This window comes from Neovison vison, chromosome 8 (assembly GCF_020171115.1).
Source record: "Neovison vison isolate M4711 chromosome 8, ASM_NN_V1, whole genome shotgun sequence".
In the NCBI taxonomy this organism is placed as follows: Eukaryota; Metazoa; Chordata; class Mammalia; order Carnivora; family Mustelidae; genus Neogale; species Neogale vison.
In genome coordinates this window covers 25065184-25090459 of record NC_058098.1, presented here as the reverse complement: position 1 = coordinate 25090459, position 25276 = coordinate 25065184, and the positions used below count along the sequence as shown (strand labels likewise).

At 51.0% G+C, this 25276-nt stretch overlaps 1 protein-coding gene across 1 annotated transcript; it reads left to right on the top strand.

The window, feature by feature from the left end:
- Nucleotides 1-1249: 1249 nt before the first annotated feature.
- BPIFB1 (BPI fold containing family B member 1) lies at nucleotides 1250-21014 on the top strand. Its single transcript, XM_044262330.1, has 16 exons — nucleotides 1250-1319; nucleotides 3635-3791; nucleotides 4899-5040; nucleotides 5671-5778; nucleotides 6490-6639; nucleotides 7651-7732; nucleotides 11296-11359; nucleotides 13161-13246; nucleotides 14261-14440; nucleotides 15279-15332; nucleotides 15819-15977; nucleotides 16410-16477; nucleotides 17005-17050; nucleotides 17880-17943; nucleotides 18853-18929; nucleotides 20841-21014. The coding sequence occupies exons 2-16, from the start codon at nucleotides 3677-3679 to the stop codon at nucleotides 20871-20873; spliced, it is 1428 nt and encodes a 475-aa protein (XP_044118265.1). The 5' UTR covers nucleotides 1250-1319; nucleotides 3635-3676; the 3' UTR covers nucleotides 20874-21014.
- Nucleotides 21015-25276: the final 4262 nt, after the last annotated feature.

The window sequence follows — 25276 nt, the reverse complement described above, 5'->3', positions numbered from 1 at the left end:
CTGAGTGACTTGCACGGGTTAAACCAGGCAAGGCTTGCACCAGGCGGGAGATGATTGGGGTTTTGGGGGGCTGTTCATTTGTTCCCTTGGTTCACAGTCACGCCTCATTATGCATTCATTCCAAGAATACTCACTGAGATTCCTGAAGGCAGAGGCAAAGCTAGGTGGGTACTGATTATTGCAGAATAAGCGACTAAAAGCACTTGCTAAGTGCTGTGTGAGCACGCACCCCAGTTCATGTTCTCAGCAGCCTGTGCGGGAGCAGCTATGATTATTCCCATTTTACAGATGAGGACACTGAGGCCCAGAGAGGTGAAGTACTTTGCCCAGGGTCACACAGCAAAGGGGCCCAAATGGGATTCAAAACTATTGTCTGGAGGGAATTAATTAATGGAGATGTGTATCCTTGGATGCATTCAGGAATAAGTGATGGGCAAAGCTATTACTTCCTTCCCCCAGGTCAACTACCTGGGCTCAACTATGGTTATTACCTCTCTACAAAGGCCCAGGCTATTACCAGCAGTAATAACAAGAGTAAAACCACTCCCATTTATTGAGCATGTCTTCTGTGCCGGGACCCATGCTCTAAGCACGCCTATCGTGTTCCTCTTAACCCACTGGTGCTTCTACTATTCCCATTTCACGGATGAAAAGCTGAGGCTTGGAAAAGTAGGGAATGGACCCCAAGTCACACAGCATGGAAATGGTGGAGCTAGGACTTGGACCCAGACCATCCCCAGGACCTTGAGCATCTGTCAGGCTGTAGACAGCCCCAGAGAGGCTTTGAAGTCTGAGTTCTGGTTTGAATCCTGGTTCTGCCATTTGCTGATCCTGTGGGGCGGGTTCCTCCATGGTAAAGTTGGGATAATCACCCTGACCCTGGCGGGGATGAGGCTCCACTGACATGGCCAACATGAAGCCTGGGGCGGCAACTGCCACGTTGTAGGTGCTTAATACATTGTCGCCGCGACCATCCCCATCAGCGCCCCCCTGGGAGCAGCTGTCCAGAAGGCAGGGAGCCCCTTCCACAGGCCACACTGTGCCTGGTCTGGATCCTCCACCATGTGCCCCGCGCCCCGCCCACCCCTCCAGCGGGCCCAGACCCTCCTTTCTCCAAACCCCAGGAAGCTGCCTCCAGGCAGGGATGTGGTTCACCAGAAGCCACAAATATTTACCTTGGAGACCTCAGCCCAGCTAAGGTCTCAGCCCAAAGGCAAAGGGTAACTTCCCAGAGTGGGGAGCACAGGATATAAGGCTAGACGTCCAGACCCACTGTCCAGGTGAGGAGAGGAACAGACTGAGGACTCCGGCGTGTCCAGGTAAAAGTGGTAGGAAAGGGCCTGAAACCCTAGGGCACCAGGAAGGTTCTAAGCTGGAGACAACTGTTGCAGTCAGGTCAAGAGCAGGACTGAGGCTTGGCCCTGAGGTAAGGTCCTTAAGTCCACTAGGACCCTTCGAGGTCAGGGCCAGAAGGAAAGAGGCATTCAGCCCCCTCGCCCAGAAGACAAAAGAATAGCGATGAAGGAATTGGACTGGCTGAGTCTTTCCCTGACCTGAGCCCAGTGACATAAACTCACCGGGCACAAACCAATTCCTCTTTGCCCAGCCCATGCTAGGGTAATGCTAGGAACAAGGAGGAGTATCAGACTAACCTGGCCTCAAGTTATTCCCAGTATGGGCCAGTGTGGTACCTGCTGTGCTCAAGGGAAGATCAGGGACACTGTGGCAAAGTGCAGTCAGGGAAGGCTTCCTGGAAGAGGTGGCATGTCAGTTGAGAAGCCAAGCAGAAGCTGGTTGGACAAAGGAAGAGAGAAAGGCATCCCCTTGTAAAGGCGACAGCATAAGCAAAGGCCAGGAGGTTAGATATGATGTGGTGATTATATGTATGGTGCTTGGGTCTGGGGAGGAGACACTTTTCCACAGGAGGGATGCTACCACATTGTTGGCTCCCTGAGCACCTCTGATAAGAGGACAGAGTGGTATAAAAAGATAATGAAGGGCAAATAGGGTCAAGGTGCTTGAAAGAAAAAGATGATGGAGTGGGGGTGAGGGGCTTCCTGGGCAGAAGAGCAGGATGCAGGGCATTAGCTCTGCCTTCTGGCTTTGACTGCAAGGGGGTTTCTTCTGACCCCAGTATTAGTGATACTAATTGTCATGTTCATAATAACAGCTAACACTCATTGAGCTCTCCTGGCTCATTTAATCCTCCCAACAGCCCTGTGATTTAGCTACTATAATTATCCCTTATTTTACAGTTACAAATGAGAAAACTGAGGCTCAGAGAGGGTAAGTCATTTGCCCAGATCACACAGCAAGTGGTAGAGGTAGGCCTCCAGCTAGGATCTGTCTGGCCCTGAGGCCCGTGATACTTCTCTTCCACCCTCAGCCCTCATGGCCCAGACCTGCTCAGTGCAGGCTCAGATTCCCCATTCTCCCAGGGCTCCCAGAGGCCATCCATTCATTCAGCAACTGTGTATTTATTAAACAACCCACCGCATGCCAGGCACAATGGCAGGTGCCTGGGACACAATGGGGAGCAGCTAGACCCCACATTCCCCCCTGGAGCTCACAGTCCAGTCAGGAAGACAAAGGTTGAATCACGATAGCAAGTGTCTCGGAGAGCTTGTGTCACTCCTGCTGAGAGATACATGTCATCCAGATGCCATGTTTGTCTTTGGCAACAAGAAACCCACAAGGTGAGCCAAGCGAGGGCTCAGATCTCAGGATCTTCCCTCCCTCTCAGCTGAACAGTCTATAGGAGGCAGAATTTTCCCTGGAGCTCAGGGGCTGAGCCAGGATGTAAGCTGGAGAGTTCAGGATCTGCTTACAGGAGTTGATGCTCTGCCCTGTGGCGGGGACAGAGTACAGCCAAGGGGCCAGAATCCCCCAAGGTCCTCTCCCAGGAAGGTACGCAGGCCTCTCCCTCCCTCTGGCTTCCTCTCCTGAGCTCCAAGAAGCCACCTATTCCCTTCTCAGGCCCCTTAGGATCAGGCAAACAGCTTTTCTGTCCTTTGGCATCCTACCTGAATACCCATTTCCCCCTGCCTCCAAACATCCTCTCCTGGGCAGACGGCAGCCCCAAAGGCAACATTTCTCCAAGTGCAGTCTGGGGTCTCTGGTTGCAGGAGAGGGAAACCTTGGCAGAACAGAAGTGTGGGCATAGTTCTAAAGGATGAATAAGAGTCCAGCAGACAGATAAGGAAGGGGAAAAGCGCCACAGGAAGCAGGAAGAGTTAGGACAAAGGTGCAGAAAACAGGACAGAATGGGGTATGTTCAAACAGTTTGGAATGATCAGAACTTTATAGAGCAAGAGAGAAATAAGCAGGAGGTGAAATTGGCTGAGGTTGGACTATGGAGGGTTTTAAGTTCCTGACTCTATGAAGCAGGGCACTGCTTCATTATGTCTATTTGCCAGATGAGAAAACTGAGGCCTAGAGAGGCTGAGCTGATGGCCCAAGGCCATACAACTAGCACCTAGCAGCAGACTCAATGGTCGGGCTCCAGAGCTGACATTCTTAACCACTTTACTTAACAACATCTTCTGGACTTTGTACCCCAAGTCACCAGGTATGGTGGGCCTGCCCTTGACCTCTCTGCCCAGCTAACAGGTTCTTTCACCTGTGCTCACCCCAGGTTCCATCCCCTGTCACCTGCTGCTCACCGATCCCCACAAAGATGGCTGGCCCATTCACTGTCACCCTCCTCTGTGGTTTGCTGACCGCTACATTGGCTGGGGCCACCCTCAACCCCCCTGCAGTTCTTAGCCTCGGCCGAGAAATCATCAGAGAAAGTAAGTCTTGGGGTGCCTCCTTCTCCCTCTCGCCCAACCCCCCCCCCCAAATAAAACAAGTCTTGGTCATCCAGGCCTTACCACCATAAGGCAAGAGGGCGGGTGGAACAGCCCTCCAAAGGAGGGAGGGAGTTCCCCATCATTGGGAGTGTGCAAGGCACAACTGGGATCCTGGCTCTAGGGTGAGACTCAAGTGGATGAGTTGTAAAGGCTGGGAGTGTCTGTGATCTCAAGAGTCCATGATTCTAAGATCCTCCCTTCAATTCCATGACTCCACTGGGCTCCATCCTTCTTTGTCCCTCCAGAGCCTCTGCTGACAGGGCTTAACATTTTGTCCACTGACAAAGGAGGAATATTTACAAGTCCCACCTCCATTATCACGGAGCAGACAAAAGGAGCAACACACAGGGACTCTGGGGCACAGCGGGAGACACACACACACACACACACACACCCCCGGCAGCTGTCACCCTGCCAGAGGGTTGAGGGAGCTGGGGTATTTATACACCAATTCCCATCTGTTGTGGGCTGAGGGCTGCTTCCGGAGCCACTTCCGGAGTCATCTGCTCTTCACACAAGCCAAATGGGCTCTGGCTGCCAGGGGCAAAGTCCAGCAGGGACCAGAACCCGGGACTCCCGGCCTCTCCTCTCTCAGCTCAGCACCTGAGGCTCTGTGGACAGCAGGCCCATGGGATGGGGTGCCAGAGAGTTGTTAGCAAGTATGTTTTGGCAGCCAAAGAGCCCCCAACAAAGCTTTGGGGGTTCCCTGACTTCTGGCTCCAGAGAGTTTGCTGCTGGCTGGTGGGAGGCAGGCAGACCCCTGGGCTCCTATCTGGGCCAACGCTCCCGCAGAGACTGGCAATGCTCAGAGGGGTGAATGTCCCCACCTACGCCCCCACCTTAGTCCTTAGGTGCAAATGACCTATCTAGACCATCATCCTCAAAGCCACATCTCACAGTAGAGGGTAGGGATGGAGCCATCCGTTCCCTGGCCTTATGTCCGGGTCCAGGCAGCCCTGGGTGATGCCCCCTCCCGGCCTAAAGCCACTGCCAAGCCATCTGTCATGCCCCTCCTGCTGGACCCTGACCTCTGGGATCTGCCTCCAGGGCTGACACAGGAGCTGAACGACCACGATGCCATCGCCATCCTCCAGCAGCTCCCCCTGCTCAGTGCCATACGGGAGAAGCCAGCCGGGGGCATCCCTGTTCTGGGCAATGTGGTGAACTCTATCCTCAAGCACATCATCTGGTAAGTGGAACAGGACCACGCTGAGCGCTAGATCCTTCCCCCCACCCCCCGCCCAGGACACACTTGGCGTAATCCCTTGGCCAGTCGAGTTAACAAGAACCATAGGAGAGAGACACAGGCACCCTAGTGGGGTGACCCCAGAGGAAGGTGGCCTGGGGTAGGACAGTGAAGGGCAAAAGTGACACTTCTCGGTGGAAGTGGCAGGTGAGCCAGTGACTCCATGCTCACCAGGAGACAAGAAGTAAATGGCATCCCAGGGAGTGGGACCAGCCTGGCAAAGGCACAGAGTGTGTGACAGTCACTCAGAATGGCTGACGCTCTCATCCCATGGTATAGAACAGAGAGGTCAGTAGGGCTGGTCACAGAGGGCCTTCCGAGTAAGCCCAAAGCTCTGGGATTCATCTCTTAAGTGGCAGGGATCCATGGAAGCATCTTTAGCAGTGGTGGAGGGGAGGGTTGGGGGCCAGAACATGCTGGGTAAGAGTCAGTGGATGGGGCTTAGGTCCAGCTGCTGGCTGGACACCCCTGGCTGGGCACCGGGGAAGACAGGACAGAGTTAGGGGGCCAGTTTTCAGATGACATTCCGCTGAGCATGAGGCATGAATCTCATCTGTCCCATGTCCCATCCAGGCTGAAAGTCACCTCAGCCAACATCCTGCAACTGCAGGTAGAACCCTCAGATGAGGGTCAGGGGCTGGCAGTCAAGATCCCCCTGGACATGGTGGCTGGACTCAACACGTGAGTGTCCCCTCAGTCAGATATGGCATGCCCAACAGGTTCATTCATGCATTGCCCCTTTCCTCCATAACAGGTATCTGGGAAAAAAAAGTCCCAGGCACAAGGAAGAGCAAGTGCAAATGTCCTGAGGCAAGAGTCCTTTGCCCTGACATGCTTGCTTTGTCCAAAGAATGGCAAAGAGAATAGAGAGGGGCGTGTGTGTGTGTGTGTGTGTGTGTGTGTGTGTTTTAGAGAGAGAGAGAGGGTCCTCTAGGACCCAGGGAGGGCCCCTGGAGGACACCAGCCTGCAGTTGGTGCAAGAGAGAGGTGGTGAAGCAGAGGGAGAAAGAGCATCTTAAGCAGGCTCCATGCCCAAACTTGAAACCAATTCTAAGACCATGACCTGAGCCAAAATCAAGAGTCAGAAACTTAACTGATGGAGCACCCCCCCAGATGCCTCCAGAGTTCCATTTTGTACATATTAAATTTGAGGCACCTGTAAGACATTTGGGTAAAAAGTTGGGTGTTAAGTTTGGGAACTGTTGACATGGGCAGAGAATTTAAACCAAGACAGGAATCCCAAACCTGAAGCTGGTGGGGTGAAACCTGGGGGAGATGAGGAGAAACCATCAGAGGATCTTGAGCTGGGAGGTGAGAGAACCAGAAGACTGAGCTAGACAGCAGGCTTGCTCCGCCCTGGGACTAAGACAGTGTGGGCACCTCCACTCTCAGACCCCTGGTCAAGACCATCGTGGAGATACACATGGAAACGGAGGCACAAGCCGTCATCCACGTGAACACCAGTGAGAGGGGCGATGCCCACCTGGTCATCAATGACTGCTCCAACAGCCCGGGGAGCCTGCGGGTCAGCCTGCTGCAGAAGTGAGTGTGGCCGCCTCCTCCTGGGCTCCCACCACACCTGGGAGGGAAGCCAGGGGATGAGGGAGAACACTGAGGCCCAGGGAAAGAAAGGGACTGATCTCTCCTGACTCCTGAGCTGAGACTCCTTTCAGGGACTCTGATGACAAAGAAAGTTCATGACATCAAGTGCAGAAACAAGGTTGGTGGGATTTCAGGCATTCTGCCTGGAGGTGGGGCAAACATTTCAAGGTGGAAAGGAGTCCCTCAACCCACCTTGGACGGGCCTGAGTGGAGTCATGGGTAAAGATATGCTTTGGAGTCAAGCAAATCCATCACCTTCATTTACTATCCATGTGCTACTGACCAGTGCATCCCTATGATTCAGCTTCGAGGCCCCAGTGAGACAATGAGATCAGGCTACAGCCATAAGCACTCAGCACACTGGGCATGGTCCTTCCCTCCACTTCTCCTTATCAGGAGAATGGGGAGACATGCCAATGCCATCATCCCAGTCTCCAGCACACATTTCTAAAGACAGCCCCCAGCTCCTACTCCCTGACAATTCTCAGCCTGGCTGAGATCTCAGCCATCTATACCTGACTGGGGGTCTGGAACAGGCTGTGTGACCTTGAGCAAGTGCCTTCCTCCCCTGGGCTTTCTGTCTTCCCTTCTGTAAAATAGTATCATCTCAAGCTCTCTGATATGAGGAATTTGAGATGCAGGGTGGGGGGTTGTGGGGGGGTAGGGAGGGAAAAAATGAAACAAGATGGGACCAGAGAGGGAAACAAACATAAGAGACTCTTAATCCCAGGAAACAAACTGAGGGTTGCTCGGGGGGTAAGGGATAGCGTGGCTGGGTTATGGACTTTGGGGAGGGTATGGGCTATGGTGAGTGCTGTGAATTGTGTAAGACTGATGATTCACAGACCTGTACCCCTGGGGCAAATAATACATTATATGTTAATTGAAACAAAACAAGACAGCATCCTCTCTGACATGTCCTAATCTCTCTCCTCTTCTTCTCTCCGGAAGGCTCTCCTTCCTGGTCAACCCCTTAGCTGACACTGTCACGGGCCTCCTGGTGCCAGCCCTGCCGGAACTGGTAAAAACTCAGGTGAGTGGACTCAGAGCCTCTCTGGCCTGCAAAGACTGCTCCCCCTGTGGGGCTGGGGTGGAACTGCAAGCTGGTGCTCAGGGACCTGTGTCTCCTCGAGTGGGAAACTTGTGGGTCTGACCATTCTTTCAGTGGATCATTGAGGTAAAGGTAATAGAACTGCCAAAAGTCACCCAAGAGACCTTGAACAATGATGTGCTAATAAATTATTAACAACTGACTCTGGGGAGGGTGAGTGGAAGGAACCCTAATTTGTAGCACTTGCTGATTTTTTTGGTGTAAACACGTGCTCCAAGGACAATTTCAAGCTACCTGTGGGATGTCACTGAGCAGAGTTGATAAGAAACACACAGAAGCACACCATTGTATGGTATTATCACCACATAAATGCAAATGACGTAAATAACCTCAAGAGCAATAGAGAATAGTAAAATACAACAAAATAATTAGGAAATAATGAGTTTTGAGTTCTCATTAGCTTTGTTTTTGGTATAACTTATTTAGTTGTAAATTTGTATAATTTAATTTTTTAAAAGATTTTTTATTTATTTATTTGACAGAGATCACAAGCAGGCAGAGAGGCAGGCAGAGAGAGAGGAGGAAGCAGGCTCTCTGCTAGCAGAGAGCCCGATGCGGGGCTCAATCCCAGGACCCTGGGATCATGACCAGAGCCGAAGGCAGAGGCTTTAACCCACTGAGGCACCCAGGCGCCCCTGTATAATTAAATTTTTAATAATGTCTAGGTTTAGCGCATAGCTCAGAAATTCCTGAAAATTTAACACTTGGCCCTCACAAAGTGGTATGAGCTGGCTCATCAGCCTGTGGTCTTCAAGCGTCTATCACCCCCCAGGCCTGTTGGATTTATTTTTCTGAGTCAATAAATGCAAGTTCATTTTCTATGTCCCTTATATGTCACAGGTGAACTAAAACTGTAACTTTGACATTGATTTCCACTGTAAATGCCAAGATAGGTTCACCACAGTGGGCCTCCTGGGGTTTGAAACACCTTGTCAGATAACTAATTTTTTTATAATAAAATGTTTTTTAATTGAAAAGATGATATAATAACTCAAATGACTTTGGGGGGAAAGTACCCATAACCCTTCCACCTTAACTTTGTAGGTATATGCTGTCCATCTCTACAAACAAGCATTCTTTTTTTTTTTTTTAAGAATTATTTATTTATTTATTTATTTGAAAGAGATAGATCACAAGTAGGCAGAGAGGCAGGCAGAGGGGGAAGCAGGCTCCCTGTCAAGCCCAATGTGGGGCTCGATCCCAGGACCCCAGGACCATGACCTGAGCTGAAGGCAGAAGCCTAACCCATTGAGCCTCCCAGGCGCCCCAGGCATTCATATTTTTATTCCTTAAGTTATACCTGTGTTCTATGCCACTGTATAATATTCATAATTATTGTAATAGCTGCAACATATTTAATACTTTACTGAACAATTCCAGAGAGACTGCTAAAACGAACCTGAAAGTGAAGAATTCTGTAAGATTTGTCTTTTCTAACGTGAAATATTTTTACAGAAATCTTTTTCTATTTAAAGGTGGGATTTTTTTTCTCTTTATTTATTTTAGTGAGAGACAGGGAGAAAGTGAGAGCACAGTCAGTAGGGGCAGAGGGACAGGGAGAGAGAGAGAAATTCAAGCCGATTCCACACTGGACACAGAGCCTGATGAAGGACTTGATCTCCCAACCCCGAGATCACAACTTGAGTCGAAACCAAGAGTCAATCACTTAACAAGCTGCGCCACCCAGGTGCTCCTAAAGGTGGGAGTTTCTTTAAGTAGGCACAGCTGGAAATTTTTTCCAAGCTTCCAGCAAAATCATATTTTAATTGGCATCATACTTTACTAGCTAAAAAATGTATTTTCCACTAGAAAATAGAGCATAAAAATGCTGTTTGGATAATATCTGTTTTTAAGAGTGAAAGTATATGAGTATAATGAATGATATGAGAAAACTGGCATTCCATTAATCACCGTGGTTTCCCACCATGAGTTAGTGGATTTGACACAATGGTCACATGAATATTTTACATGAAATGAAGGGAAAAGGCATACTATGTGTAAATCTGCCAGGAACCCACCTAGAAAATGCCAAAGCCCTTTTCAGTGGAAATATCTGTGTCCCAACCCTAGCTGCACATCAGAACCACCTGGGAAAGCTTTTAAAAAATCCTGATGGAATTTCCTATGTAATGGGGCTAGGCAGGGCCGTAGTATCCCAGAGAGTTCTAACTGGTTTCCTGGAGGGTTCTAATGTGTACTCAGGGTTGAGAGCCCCTGGTGGAAGTGAAGGAAAGGTAACCGTGAGAGATGGTGTCAAGGTTGCCAGCGGCATGTTCCCATGAGGGACACGCTGGCCCTTGGCAGTGAATGCTGGGGGTCTCTGAGCCCAAGTCCTCTATCCTCCCTGGTTTCTGTGTTGGCAAAGCAGCTAGAAGCAGGGAATGGGTTTTTCATAGAAAAAGTTAACTGTGCATCAAAAACTCTCACAGTGCACTGCCCTGGAAAATGGGCTGCCTAGAGCAGAGAACAAGACTCTGGGTTTGTTTGTTTTTTAAGATTTGTTCATCAATTTGAGAGAGAGAGAGAGAGAATATGAGCAGGAGGCGTGAGGGGGAGGGAGATAGAATCCCAGTCAGAACCCACCCTGAGTGCTTAGCACAACATGGGGCTCGATCTCACAACCCTGAGATCATGACAAGAGTTGGATGCTTAACCAACTGCACCACCCAGGAGCCGGAGAACAAGACTTGAGTCCCACAAGCGAGTCAAAGGTTTAATCTCCCCCTTAAGCAAAACAGGTGAGGCCAGGATTCCATGAGGCCAAGGTTTCTTACCTTTCACATTATCAATATTCGGGTCATAGAATTCCTTGCTGTGGGAGCTGTGCTGCACACTGTGGGATGTCTACCGGCATCCCTGGACTCTAACCACCAGATGCATAACACCTCCCCCTCCAGTTGTGACTCCAGAAACTTCCAGATATCTCCGAGGCAAAAGAGTCAGCCCCCAGCTGAGAACTGCTAGCAGTTTTAGTGGAAGAAGAGCTCAGTAGACAAAGGGAGGTGTTGGAGCTAGAAACCCACAAGAGGCACAGAGGTTGTTCAGGAGTCTGGTTGGGTCTAGAGTCTGTTCTAGAGGCCCCCCCGTTCTAGAGTCTGACGTGCAGAAGGAGCTCAGTAATGACTAGCTGGCCAAGTAGGTGAATGAAGAAATACACTCTCCATTTTCCTCTTATGGAAAACATGGGCTTTCGTGAACAGGACAAGGAGTCCGATGGGGAGGGCAGCTGGCCAGAAGGGTGCACCCTGGGCATAGGGTAAGGGACAAACCAGTGCATAAGAACCCAGGCAACACCGGGGGCCAAGGGGACTCTGAAAGGCAGGGATGGCTGGTGGAAAGACACAACACCAATTCCTCAATCCCACAGACAGAAGCCCGGCTGGCCGCGGGTACATAGGCTCAGCCTGGGTGGACCAGGCATGGGTTGCTGTGGGGCCGTTTTCTGGCCCCTCGATCATGGAGCTTCTGCATTTGTGCTGTTGCAGCTGTGCCCCGTGATCAAGGCAGCCTTTGAGGACATGCAAGCGGACCTCCTGCAGCTGGTGAGAGGTAGGTGCTCGGCTCCCTCCCACCTCTTTTCCTTACTGCTGAGCCAGCCTCCACACCCTGGCTCTGCCCAGGAGAGGGCTCGAAAGTCAAGCCTGAGCAGCAACTTGGCCCAGCAGCAAGTGCAATGAGCATCTGTGAATCCCTCCCAAAGATGAGCAGACGGGAATTCACCACACCTGTGATTTCACAAGTACCTACTACGTGCAAGTGTCTCTGTGAGTCAGATTTCCCAGTTCAAATCCCAGCTCAAATCCCAGCTCTGCCTTGATTTTCTGTCACTTTGGGAAGGCCACTCCACCTCCTTATCCTTAGTTTCCTCCTCTGTAAAATGGGGTTTCTATATCCCTACATCACAAGATTGTTAGTGAGGATTAAAAGTTTACAGGAAGGCTCCTGGCACATACCAGGCGCTCTGCCCACCCAGAAAAGTGCTTGCGAACGGGAGCTGAATGAATGAACAAACAAAATGTGTGATGAGACAGCAGTTACTGCGTGCTATTAGAGAAGAAAAAACAAGGGAAGAGGCAAGACATGTGCTCAGGAAGGAGACCGTTTCTCCCTCCCTGAGAGTAGCAGGGATGGGAGGACTCAGGCTTCTGCACGACCTCACAATTATACGATGCTCAGAGGTCTCAGAATGGGAATTAGCAGGAAGAAGAAAATGCTACCATCCACTGTTTCGGGATCTGAAGAAGCTCACTCAGAGAGTGACCAGGGCGGAGGGGAAGAAGAGAAAGGAATTAGTATGCAGTGAGCACCCAAAGAGCTCCTACTGGGCTGGGTTCCAGATAACTGCAGGAAGTAGCCGTCATCACCCCACTTCACAGATAAGAAAACTGAGGCTCAGAGAGATCAAGTCATTTGTTCAGGTTCACAGAAGAAATGAGTGATAGGAGAAGGCTTGACCCCACTTCTGCAAGTTCCAAGTCTGGTGTAATTTAGATGTGAGCCAACTTAAATAGGAGCCAGTCCTGTTCAACCTATGAGGCAATTACTATTGTATCTACCCCCATTTTAAGATGAGAAAATTGAGTTTCAAAGGTAGGATTGAGTAGCCAAGGCTACTGGGGATGGAACAGAAGTCTGTCTGGCTCCTCTGCTCCTCAGGGGCAGGGCAGATCTCCCCAGGTGAACAGGTGGTCTAAGGATCCACTCCCTGACTGCTGACTGTCCCTGATCCTCAACCCGAGCTGCCCTCCCTGCCCCCTGCCCCCCGACCCCCGACCCCCGACCCCCGACCCGGCAGCCCTCCCCATGCTCCGCCCACCAGCCGGGGCAGGTGAGACACCACTGCCACCTAGCGGCCAGGCAGGGACTCCTCAGGCGAACACAAACTATCCAGTGCACAGATGGGCGTGCACCAGGGACTTGGGCCTGGTGAGCAGTGCAAATCCTACCCCCTGGAGGAGACAGAGAGTTATAAACAATGGTTCAGTCCTGTTCCAAACCAGGACCTTGGCATCAGACCGACTGGGTTCAAATCCGTTCACAATAGGACCTTGAGCAAGTCATTTTGCTTTTCTAAGCCTGTAAAATGGGGGTAATAATAGGACCCACCTCCTAAAGTTATTGCGAAGACTGAGTATAAAGTGTAAGTATAAAGGTTTAGCACAGAACGTGGCACTTGATGGATGCGTTGTAAATGTCATTCCCATCATTGTTCTCATTGTCAACATCGTCATTCCTTCTCCTCCCTACCAACCCCTAGGCAATAATGCAGCTCCAGCCAAAAGCAGCCCCCAAGCGCCCCACCCAAAACTGCCCTCCTCCCTCACAGAACTTTCCTCTTGTCTCCGAGCAGCGCCTGTTTCCCTCGGCTCTGACCGCCTGCAGTTCGACTTTCTGTCTCCTGCCATCAAGGGTAATGTCATCCAGCTCGAGCTGGGGGTGAGTGTCACAGGACCTCAAAAGTAAAGTGGAAACATCACTGCCCTTCTCTAACTGCCAAGGACCAGATAACACGGGTCTGTTTCAGGGGAGAAAACACCACTCACAGTTAGGACACACAGGCTGATTTAGGAACTCAGGGAGCCAAACCTGTCCCATGTAATCCGTCCTGATGGAGGAAACCAGGAGATGGAATCCAAGGGCGACACTCAGAGCATCGGCCCCAGTGATCTGGGCTCCACCTCTGGTTTCCCCAGTCAGAGCCCAGCGTATGCACGGGGGCTCTTGGCCTTCCTCTCAAGCGAGCCCCTGCCAAACCCCAAATATCTGATGACCTTGAAACAAGATCCCAGGATCAAGACGCAGCCCTGGAGATCACGCAGACCTGAGTGTCTCTCCTAGCTTCACAACTCCCTGGCTGTGTGACTTTGGGCAAGTTCTGTCCCTTCCCTGAGCCTCAGTTTCCTCATCTGTAAAATGGAGACAGTACTGGTCACCAAGAGGAAGATGAAGTGAGGCTGCACAGGGCCTAGCAGGCAGGAGAAGCCGGGAACTGCCAGTGCTCTGTGAAATGTGGGGTTGTACACTCACACTGGGTCTGGGGTCCCTGAGGGACCAGGCGAACCTGGACAGTGAGAGGCCCAGGACAGTTTCTACAGATCCTTTGGGAAACCACAGCAATCAAACATTTTCACCAATTTTGTTGCAGTTTTGAATTTTTCCTTCATCCAAGGGGTTCATGAGGTATCTGAGAAGTCAAAACCTAAGTGCCAAGGAAGACCTCTAGGTTTTAAAATATCAGAGATTAACTGAGGGATGCTGGTGGAGTCGATGTTGCCGGCCACGTGAGATCACTTACCACCTCAGGAAGGGCACTGAATTCCAAGCTAAGCTTCCTGTCAGCAAAGGCACAAAGGGAAACAGGCTGAATGGTGTCATTTTCTTTTAGGTCATTCCTGGGTAAGCTTTTGGAGTTCAAGTTCCTAGCCAACTGTCTGCTTTGTGTCTTCTTAGGCCAAGTTGTTGGACTCCAATGGAGATGTGACCAAGCAGTTCAACAAGTCTGCAGTTTCCCTAACGGTGCCCTACCTGGACAGCACCCCCTTCAGCCTCACCGTGAGGCAGGATGTGGTGAACGCTGCCGTAGCTACCTTGCTCCCTCCAGAGGAACTCGTAGTCCTGTTGGACTATGTGGTCAGTCTCGGCATGAGAGGACTCCCTCTGCTGCATCATGGGAATGTCCTGAATCAAGGGGGATCAAGGATGGCCCTAAGCCTCTGAGCAGTAATCCCCTGTCAGGCTCAGCTTAAATCCCTCCAGTAATAGAGAACTCACTCCCTCATCTAACAGACTCTGCCTCTGACATAGAGCTCTAAAGCGGCAAGTTCTCTTGTAACACCCAGCACCAGGCCTAGTTCTGCCCTCTGGAACCTGATACACCTGCTTCTTCTACTAAATAATGATCTCATTGAGCCAAAGGGCATCTTAGATAGTGAGTAGTCCAAGGATAGCAGTCATGCCCCCACTCTCCACTGTGGGACCCATGGCAGACATCACTAATCGATCAGGATCCTTCTTATTATGCCTGGATGCCAACATGGTCTCGGAATCCTTACCAACCCAGCACAGCAGACAACCACCACCAGTCAGCTGGAGTATGCCGCCTCCTCCACAGTGACCAGTGGGGAAACTGAGGCCCAGAGGAGAAGGGGTTGGCCCAAAGTTGGTATGATGAGAAAAGGGGAATGGTCACCAGCAACTACATTCATGACTATAGTAAGAATTGGGTGACGTCTCCATGTCCTTAGGGAGCAGGGAGCTGCCCAAGACCCACTACCACCAACAACCCACAATAGAAGTCCAGGCCAGTAAGGACCCCATACCCCGCAACTGTTGACACAGGGGCTGGTTTCCACCAGTGACATTCATGGTGACACCACCCTGGGTCCTGGGGATCCAGGCAGTGGGGCTGCTGGAGGTGTGTCTCCCCCTCCCCTCCAGCTGACCTGCTCTGCCTTCCCCTCATCCTCAGCTTCCTGAGCTGGCCCGCCGGTTGAAGTCCACCATCCAGGTGATCAGTGAGCAGGTTGGTCCACTTGCCGTCTACAGGCTGATGGGTGCTTGCTGTGGTCTGTCCACTGACCTCTGGGGAGTAAAGTACATGTGGGACTGTTCCACGTCCTTCCAGCTGTCCTCACCAAGATTTCAGTCTAGCAGGACAGTGTGACCTGGATCGTGTACACAAATGATATTTCTGTTACAAGTGCGGTGACCAAGGATAGACTCTAGGGGTTATGAGGGCATTACTGGAGCACCTAATATAACTCGGGAAATGAGAGAGAGCTTCCCTGAAGAGAAGGGTATTCTAGACGGAGGGAGATGCAAAACCAAAGGCCGTGAGATGGGGCCAGCAACAATCCACTCCAGGATCGGAGAGAAGGACGGTGGCTGGACCAGGAGAGGAAGGAGGGAGGCCAGGAAGGGGAACGGGGCCAGGCCACAGGGGCTACATGGGCCTGTGGGCCATGGTCAGACCCTTGGGAGGCCTCATGCAGATCTGATGTCCTTCCAGGCTGCGGATCAGCTGGGGCCCACACAGTTGGTGAAGATCCTAACTCAGGAGACCCCAGAGCTCCTTCTGGAGGAAGGCAGTGCCAAGGTGGCTCAGCTGATCGTGCTGGAAGTCTTCGCCACCAATGAAGCCCACCGCCCCTTCTTCACACTGGGCATTGTGAGTTCAACTGTCTGTAGCATGAGCAGCAACCTGGCAGAACCTCCTGTGCGCTATTCCTGTTCACCCCTCTCGCTTTGCTAACCATTTCCACCACTCTCGTCACCCAGCTCTGGTCTGTGACTTTATTAGTTAAGCTCTTTGGGCAGTCACTTAACTCACATGCGCAGAAGGAATTGTATGAGCTCATATACCTGAGAAGTGCAGACGGTCTGGCTTCAAATCAGTTGCATCCAGGTGCTCGCCTTTACTCTCTTCCCTTCTGGCAACTTTATTTTCCTATGTACTGTGGTCATCCTCAGAGAGATTATCCCCTCGTGGAAGTTCCCCATGCTGATAATATCCTATCACGTTGGCAACATCAGCAGGAAAAGCCTTTGTCCCCTTCCGCTTGACACAACCCCTGAAAGGAACGGGCTTCTCTCCCTGCAGGAAGCCAGCTCAGAAGCCCAGTTTTATACCAAAGGGAACCGACTTATGCTCAACTTTAATGAAATCAGGTAAATGTGTAAATTATTCTCCCAGCCTGTGACCACTGGGTTGCTTTAAACACGCAGTGTTTTGAACCTCTGGGGTATGAGCATGGAGTAAAGGTATTCTGGAATGTGCAGAAAGGTGGCCTAGCCTGGTCTGTCCCGTTTGGGGGACCAAATATCAAAGACAGGCAAGGAAAGAAGAGTGGCTTTGCAGCAGCCATAAGACAGGCTGACCCTGGCCATGGGAACAGCATGCCCACCACCATCCCCTCTGCCCATCCTGGATGACCATAAGACACTGGCAATGAGTGTCAAGCCCCAATGCTGACCCCATGAGCCCAGCCTAGAAGCACAGTGTTCCAGCTGCCTTTTGTTCCTCTGCCCCCTTCTCCCCACATCCCACAGCCCTCCTGCTACCCAAAAGGGAGTTCAGGGGTTGCCAACTGGACCCCATTGGCACAAATAAAGCTCTACATAGTAGGTGCTCCATAAATATTTGTTGAATGAATGAATGAATGAGAGGCCATTCTCAAGGTCATCTTCTGTTGCAGCTCTGATCGGATCCACCTGATGAACTCAGGCATTGGACTGTTCAACGTGAGTATTAATAGATTGTCCCTGGGGCATGGGGGACAACCCAGGACGGTTCATTTAAAAAAAAGAGACACTGACCAAGAATTGCTTGGAACAAGGTCACCCCTGGTGGGCTGGCCAGCCTCCACATTAACAGCCACAAAGTCCAACCTCCTTGCTCTGGTGTTTGCTGAGCACCTACTATATGCCGGACACAGCTGAGAACAGAGGCTCACAGATACACAGATACACAATCACTTTTCCGCTGTAACATTGTGATCCCTAATTAGAAAACAAATGCCTTCTTGCGATCTCATTTTGCTCACACAGACTCATCTCAGTAACCCTGGACAACCCCTTCCCTCTGCTCCTCCATTGCCCCAGCTGACTCAGAGCAGATCAGAGATCTCAGACTGGCTGCATCCTGTCTTCTGTCTTTGTTTTGTTTTTTGATCCACATGTTTTTTTTTTAATTTTTATTTTTATTTTATTTTATTTTTTGGCTAACTTTTAAGTGGAGAGGCCCCCACATGAGAATCAGAACCTTGACTTCACTGGAGAAGTCAAACAGGGTAAAATTCCCTCCCGGCAAATTCAGCTAGAACACAGCAGTGGGGCCCCTGAGGGTAGGGGGTGTATCCCTCTCATGCTCCCAACTCCCTACCAACACACCCACACACTAGGACGCAGGGCCCAGCTGGATTGGTTCTGCCCCCATCCTGGCTGGTCCCAGGAACCCTCTGACTGGCAGGAGCCTGGATTCCAGCATCTCCCCTGGCTGCCCTGGCCATGGGGCGGGGCTTGGGGGACTTGAGATCCTCAGCCAGGGTAAAAATGCCCCTCTCTTTCACAGCCTGAACTTCTGAGAAACAGCACCACTGAGATCCTCGTCTCTGTCCTACTGCCAAACGAGAACGGTGCGTCCCTTTGCTATCCATCCCCCAACCCTCAGGGTTTTGAGGGTAGGTGCTTCATTCCTCCTGCCTGCATCTCACTTTCCATCCATCCTCAGAGCCTGCTTCAAATTCTGCCTCCTCCAGGAAGCCTTCTTGGTTGCCCAACTCAAAATGACCTCTTTCATCCCCAACTTCCCAGTCCAGTTCCTTTATGAGTACCAGGAGGCAATGCCCCCGCCTCAAAGGGCTGATGGCTGGAGAGAGACAGGGGTGTAAACAGCTAGAGCACACTCGAGATGCCTCAGGGAGCCCTGGGTTCAAGTGCTGATTCCCCTTCTTGCTGGCTACCTGGCCTTGAATAAGTTACCTTATCATCCTAACTCAGTTTCTCAATCTGTAAAATGGGAAAATAAAAGCACCTCCCTCCAGCACATAATGGAGAAGATGTTTAAAAGGGGCTGAAGTAGGAGCCTGGCCCAGGTGGGTCTCAACATCTCTTAACCGTTGCTGGTGTTTGCGTTGTTGTTTGTGTTATTGGTGGAGGAAGCCAAGAGAAATGGTCAAATTCCTCTAACTAAGCCCCGGGTTGTGGGGGTGGAGAGAATTATTAACTTCTGCCAACTACATTTTTTCATTCCTTTATTTTATTAGAGTAGGAAACCTCAATGTATCGACACCTCTGTTGAATGACAGGAGCCCCTGATGGTTCTTTAACAGAAGTGTGACAAAGCATGTGAAATGAGCCCTTGGAAGCCGCCAGCAGCTGGCGCTGGAAGCACAGGGCAGGGAGATGAGGCTGGCTGGGTGCTAGGGCCAGAGGGCAGCTGAGCAGAGGTAGGAGGGACAGTGTGCCGGGCCCCGAGTCCCCTCCCCGTGGCTGCTCAATCCTATCCCAAGCCCAGCGGCCTCTGACCACATTTATTATTTCAGGCAAATTAAGATCTGGGATCCCGATATCGATAGTGAAGGCCTGGGGATTCGAGGAAGCTTCAACCTTTCTTACCAAGGTGAGTGGGATTAAATGTCTTGCCCCCAGGGAGGGCACAGTGGCTGGGGGAGTCCTGGGCTGGTAGGGAGGGGGGCCATAGCAGCATCACTCCCAGCCCCCAAATATTAGCATTAATAATATCCAATAGCCCATCATGGTTTCATGCCACTGAGCAGCATCTTGTTTAGTCTTCACACCCATCGATGGGGCGGATCCTGCTGTAATCCCCATTTTACAGATAGGGAAACTGAGACTCAAAAATGGCAAATCCATTTCTAAAGACACACACACGGTAGGTGGCAAAGTTGGGATTTGCACTCCGCACCAGCCCTTATAACACCTGCTTTGGGCCCCAGCTTCTGCAGGAGCCGATGACAGCAAAGTGGGTCTGGTTTGTCAGCCAGCCGGCAGGCATTTCCTAAGCAGCTACTATGTACCAGGCACCGACCACAACACTGAACAAAACCACTACCTTCTGGGAGTTTCTAGTCTGCTGTAGGTGGGGGAGACATTGAAAGCAGAATTATTTAGAATTAAGAAAACCCACAAGGACAGATACCTACGCTGCCATGGCCAAGGTGTCCAACCCAAAGCTAGAAGGTGCTTTGGGCCAAAACTTTAACTTGTTTTAGTCCTGATTTGCCCAAACCTGTGAATTGGTATCACTGACTTCCTGAGCTTTTTTGTTCTGGAGAAATTCAGAGAGGAAAGGAAGTCTGGAAAATGCCTCCCCCTGCCACAAGGTCAAGGGTAGGAGGCTTTGTTAACTAGTTTCAAAGGCAAGTTGATGTATGACTTACTATCAGTGGCCCACCCGCAAAATCTGTGTCTACCCTTCAGCTGGCTGTGATGGAGGAGAGTGAGAACAGGGCTGTGGGCAGCACAGAGAGAGGCTGGAAGTCAAGACTCAGGAACTGGAGGACCAGTACAATCCCAGCTCTGCCTCTCTCTAGGCATGACCTCGGGCAGGTCCTCTGTGCTGAGCCCAGCTTCCGCCTCCATAAAACCCAGCAGATGTGCGAATACATCAGTCATACTTGAATGCACTACATTACAATGGCCCAGTTATAATATAAGGAGTTTATCTAAAATACATATTATACTTGATTCATGTTGGGTGAGCAAGTTTCCATACAACTGGATGGCTAGAGCTTGGTTTCATTCCCATATCTCTTATGATGAAGGGGCATTTGGCTACTTTCCTTTTTTTTTTTTTTTTTCCAGTCAGCTTGCATTGCATAATCCATCATTTGCACTTTGGGTTGGAAAGGTAGCATATCATTCTTTGGATCGGTTTCCAAGTTTCCTGTTTGCTCTATTCATTTATTTGAGCGAGTAGCCCATTGATTTCCTTTTTATAGCTTTGTAATATATGTTTTAAAAGCTAGCTGAAGGAAAGAATAAATGGACAGATATGAGATAAATCAAGTACAGTTTAGAAAGAGTTAATGGTGGAATCTAGGTGCTTAGTAGACAAGTGGTCCCAGGGAAATTCTCTCCACTCTGCTCTCTGTTTAAAAATTATAGTAATAAAATATTGGGGGAAATCTAATAGGTTAAGTTCCTTGCATCACACTTAGGTTCAAAAGAAAAAAAAGGCAGAGTGTTGTTATCAAAAAGTTAGTTGGCTGGGACCCAGTGAATACAGCTGAATGCAGATCAAAATCTGCATTTTATGAGACTTCTTAGGGAGTTTTGGGAATCACCTGCCTTGGGGACAACAGTCCTACACAGTCTCAGCTTCTGCATGCAAATACTTTGTCTGTACCCCAGATTCCTGCACTGTGTCACTGTTCACACACAGATTCTACTCCTCTGACCCTTCAGGGAATTCTGTGTACGTTCAAGGTCATGATCCCCAGTGCCAGTGGCCACTCTGTGGAGGACCACCCGCATAAACACTGAATTGACTTTTTTCCTCCAACTCCAGGATTCCCTTGTGATCACTCCAGCCTCCTCTTAGACCCCCGGACTGCTCTCCTCTCCCCCATGAAGACTTGGATGGTAGTCATCCAGGGTAGGCTGGGTCCCAGACGGAGTATGGAAACCAGCTCTGTAGACTCTCTCTTCTGCAATAAATAAATGCTTGTTTGTGACTCCCAAAGTCTGGAGTATATTTTTGTCCTCCCTCAGGAGTCATTTTGCTTCTAGCAGGCTCGGGAACTAGACATCCAAGCCACATCTGGGTCATGTTTAGGCACCTCTGAGCCAATCTGGGCCATGCCCAAGATACGTCTGGGCCATACAGGGTCTATATATGGATAATGTCCAGGGTCATGGTTGCCTCCCTGGGCTCCAGGAATAAGAAAGCCAACTGTGCCCTCCTACCTTCTGTGTCAGCCTCAACAGCATCTAGGGTGGGACAAACTCTTTGGTGGGGGCCATGTTTTGTTGACCTAGATGGTGTGCTGTCTTGAGGATTCTCAGAACAGGGTGACTCTGGAGGCAAATGAACTAGGCTTTGAGTTCTGGCTTGACCCCTCAGGGGTAGTTTAACCCTGGGATGTGGCTTCCCCTCTGTGGGTGTCCATTTCCTTCTCTATAAAATGGGGAGAGTCATAGTCTTCATATTGGAGTAGGTCGGGGGGATGAGGATGAAGTGAGAGATCAGAGTTCCTGGCACATGGGAGGTATCCAGACAATGTCATCTCTGGGTGTGTCATTGTCCCTGTTGTCACCTGGCCTTCAGGGTGTCGGGCCTTATCACTAAAGGCCCTTCCCACTTGGACAGTGTTTGATGGCCATTGCCACCTGGCCTCCCTGATGCCAGCAGGTTCAGGACAAACAACAGGGCCCCTGTTCTCCAGACTCTGGGCCTGACCCAGTGTACAGAGCCCTTCAGTTACACAAAGGACCACAGAAAGGGACAGGTGGGTGTTTCAGGAAAAGGCACTGCAGGACATAAACAGGTGTAAGAACAGATGACAGCCTGGGAATGCAGCCAAGAAGGAGTTTCTCCTATCTACAAGAGGGACAGGCCGAGAGGGACACAGAAGGGACAGGATAAGCCCTTGCACAAGGTGCTTACATAGGGTTGACAAACACTTTCAGGGCAGGCCCCACGTAGCAGCTTCCCCAAGCATCTTCAACTCCATCTCAAAATCCCCACACATCACATTCCATTACTATCCTTAGTCATGACTGAGTCTGGATTTGAACCCTCTCTCACCACAAAGATGAGAAAGCCAGTCTCCCCCTTGGTGGCAGCTCCCTTCTGGCTCCCTAGGGTTGTATGAGGATCTGAAGGGAAGAGGCACTTCCAGGAGCCTGGACGATGGGGCAGGGCCTCTAGTTTGGTTCCATCTAGTCCCAGGGATGGGATCTCTGTCCCGCCCCATGACCCTGTTAGTGGCTCCAATGCCCGGCCAGATTGGGGCACTTCTCCAAAACAGCCCTGGCTCCCAGGTTCCAGGCACCCATGATCTCTTCCTAGAGGAGAGGCGTCCTGGAGGTTGGTGGAAAAATAACCTGCTTCCTCGCCCACTAGGTCAGGGGGCAAGTCCACACTGGCTCCCACAGTGCCCCACAGAATGGAGCCCTCCGTGGAGTGGAGGGTGGAGGGTCACTTGCTTACTAACACACCTTTATGGGCTGGCTCCTTCCCTGCCTCTCTTTCCCCCTCTCCTGGCCTCTCCTGGGATCACTTCTCAGATCCGCCACCTGCAGGCCTTAGTTAACGCAGGGGTCCACACCGACACTGCCAGCTGCGCCCACTCACAATGGGGACACCAGGACACCCATGTAAAAGGACCTTCGCACACCAAATTTCCCTTCCCCTGGGTAGAGCCAGTCCCTTCTCTGGGACCTGAATTCAAATCCTACTTCTGCCACAGTGGACCGGCTGTGCGACCTTGAGAATCACTTAACCCCTAGAAGACCCAGTGTTCTCCTCTCTAAGATGGAAATTAAAATAAGTAGGTTTTTTTTGGAACCCTTCCTCTGGATCAGGCCCTATGCTGACATCTCTCTGAGTTACCTCCCTGAATATTCACAAATACCGCAAAGACATCAGTGGATTTGTTATTACCACTTTACAGACATGAAAAGTGAGGCTTGGATGAAAAAGCAACTTGCCCACGGTTATACAGTTACTGAGTGACTGTGGGGATTTGAACCCAGGCCTGTCTGGCCGCAGAGGCACAGCTCAGAACCACGTATGGAAAGGGCTGGCTCTACCACTCGCCTGCTCTCCACCACACACACACCCAACATACTCCCTTACTCGCTTAGGTTCTGAGACTGACACATCCTGTATTGGGAGCCTCCTTGGCTCTCTCCCAAGAGCTGAAGGCCCTGCCCCAGGCTCCATGGCTCTGATGTCATTCCTAAGGGAAAGGACCCACCCCCAAACCCACAGAGCCCCCACCCTCCTTCCCCCGGAGGTCTGTTGGCCCTGGGCCCAGGGCCTGCCCCTCAGGCCTCAGTGATGAGCCCTATCGGTTTTGGCCAGCAGCCCCTTGCCACCTGATGCCAAGAGGACCCCTTCCTCCACTGAAGAGCTCTTCTGAGCACAAACCCTGGCCCCACCCCGCCGGGCTTCAGAGCTCAGGTTATAAAAGTTGTGCCTTTCTGGAAGGCTGGAGACAGAGACCAGGGAGACTCCGGGCAATCCTGTGATTGGAGAGGTAAGGACAAGCAGGGAACTTCTCAAACGTTTCCTGAGCACCTACAAGAATGTGGATGGGTGCACAGGTTCTTAGTTCGAATCCAAGCGCCGCCACCTGTGTGACCTTGGGCGATTCATCTTTCCTCTCTGAGCCTCAGTTTTGTCATCTGTAAATTGGACTTGCGATCCATAATCCCAGACCATTGCGGTGGGGACTCAGTGATGTGATGAAGCTTTACAACGTTCTTGGCACACTGCCTGCTCCCTAGAAAGCACTCAAGTGGAAATTGGGGCTGGTCGGGATGACTTAAGGCAAGAGGGGAGAGCTGGAACATGGTGTGATGTACGAAGGGCAGGAGGGAGGGAGACACCCAACATGGGTGAATTGACTGAGAAAAGTACCAAAATAGGGACCAACTAAACTCTGGTGGGATGAATCGTGGGTGAATTTCAGTTCACCCTGGAAGCAAAATATGACTGTTTAATGCCACGAGAACCAACTTCCCACCCAAAACTTGCATATGAAAGCGAACAATTGCATTTTTTATTACCCAGCATAATCACTGTTCTGAGCTCCTATGACACCAAGCAACAAAAAACTGGATGCTACTAATTCAAGGCATTGCCAGGATTTTCTCATGTACTTCAGAGTACACTCGGCCTTTGGGGGCCTCCTGTGGCTCAGTGGCAGAGTTTACCCTCTGAGTAGCTGCCTCATGGGCACAGCATGGGAGTCAGGGGGGCTCCCCGGTGGGCCCTGCTGATGTTGGAGCCGTCTGCATCCCAGCTGGTCTCTGCCTTGAAGTCCCAGAGGCTGCATCTGCTGAGGCACAGCCTTGCCCACCCGGAGGGCCCCCTGCCTGCAGGCTCAGGGTCTTTTTTTTTTTTTTTTTTTTTTTTTAATTTGACAGAGAGAGAAATCACAAGTAAGCAGAGAGGCAGGCAGAAAGAGAGGGAGAAGCAGGCTGCCTGCTGAACAGAGAGCCTGATGCAGGAAGGGCTCGATCCCAGGACCCTGAGATCATGACCTGAGCTGAAGGCAGAGGCTTAACCCACTGAGCCACCCAGGCGCCCCTGGGCTCAGGGTCTTAACTATGTCCTTTGGCCACCTGGTCAGGGCTGAAGTTCAGCTGGTGAGAACCTGTACAAACATCCTGGTTGAAATATTGAAATATTTCCCTACTAACTGGTAAAGAGTGGTGCCTTCAAGCCCCTTCCCCAGTGCCCACCCCAACCAGTCTAACACCTGCCCCAGGACCCTCATCAGCTGTCCTCCGTCAAGATCAAGAAACGTCCGCAGTCCAAAGGGAGTGCTGTATCTGCTGCCATCTCACAGGGTCGCGCAGCCGCAGTAACAGCTGTGAGCACCCGGCTTGCTAAGCGCTCTGCACCTACTGTGGAATGCATTCCTCACCGCCACCATGTTCATCCCCATTTTACAGATGAGAATACTGAGGCACAGAGAGGTCGAGTAAGCTGCTCAGGGTCACACAGTCAGGCAGTAACAGAGCCTGGACTTGAAAGCAGTCCACACGAAGCGGAAGGTCAGTCCAGGAGGAAGAAACCGAAAGCACTAGGGTGAGAAGTGCAGGTAGGGTTCAAGGACTAGCAGATCTGGAGCTAGGGGGAACGGCAAGGAAAGCTGGAGAGAGGTTCTAGGGAAGGCAGAACTAGGAGACCCTAGACAATGGGTCCCTAGTGGGCATATGCAGGTGGCCACTGGGGTTCCCAGCTCTCTTCCACAGGTCATGACTGAGAGG

Bases quoted from the DNA above. Each gene is read 5' to 3' on its own strand.
- BPIFB1 (XM_044262330.1), top strand. From the start codon at position 3,677: ATGGCTGGCCCATTCACTGTCACCCTCCTCTGTGGTTTGCTGACCGCT. The intron at 17,944-18,852 runs GTGCGTCCCTTT...TTATTATTTCAG, and splicing joins CCTACTGCCAAACGAGAACG to GCAAATTAAGATCTGGGATC. The intron at 18,930-20,840 runs GTGAGTGGGATT...CTCCAACTCCAG, and splicing joins CTTCAACCTTTCTTACCAAG to GATTCCCTTGTGATCACTCC.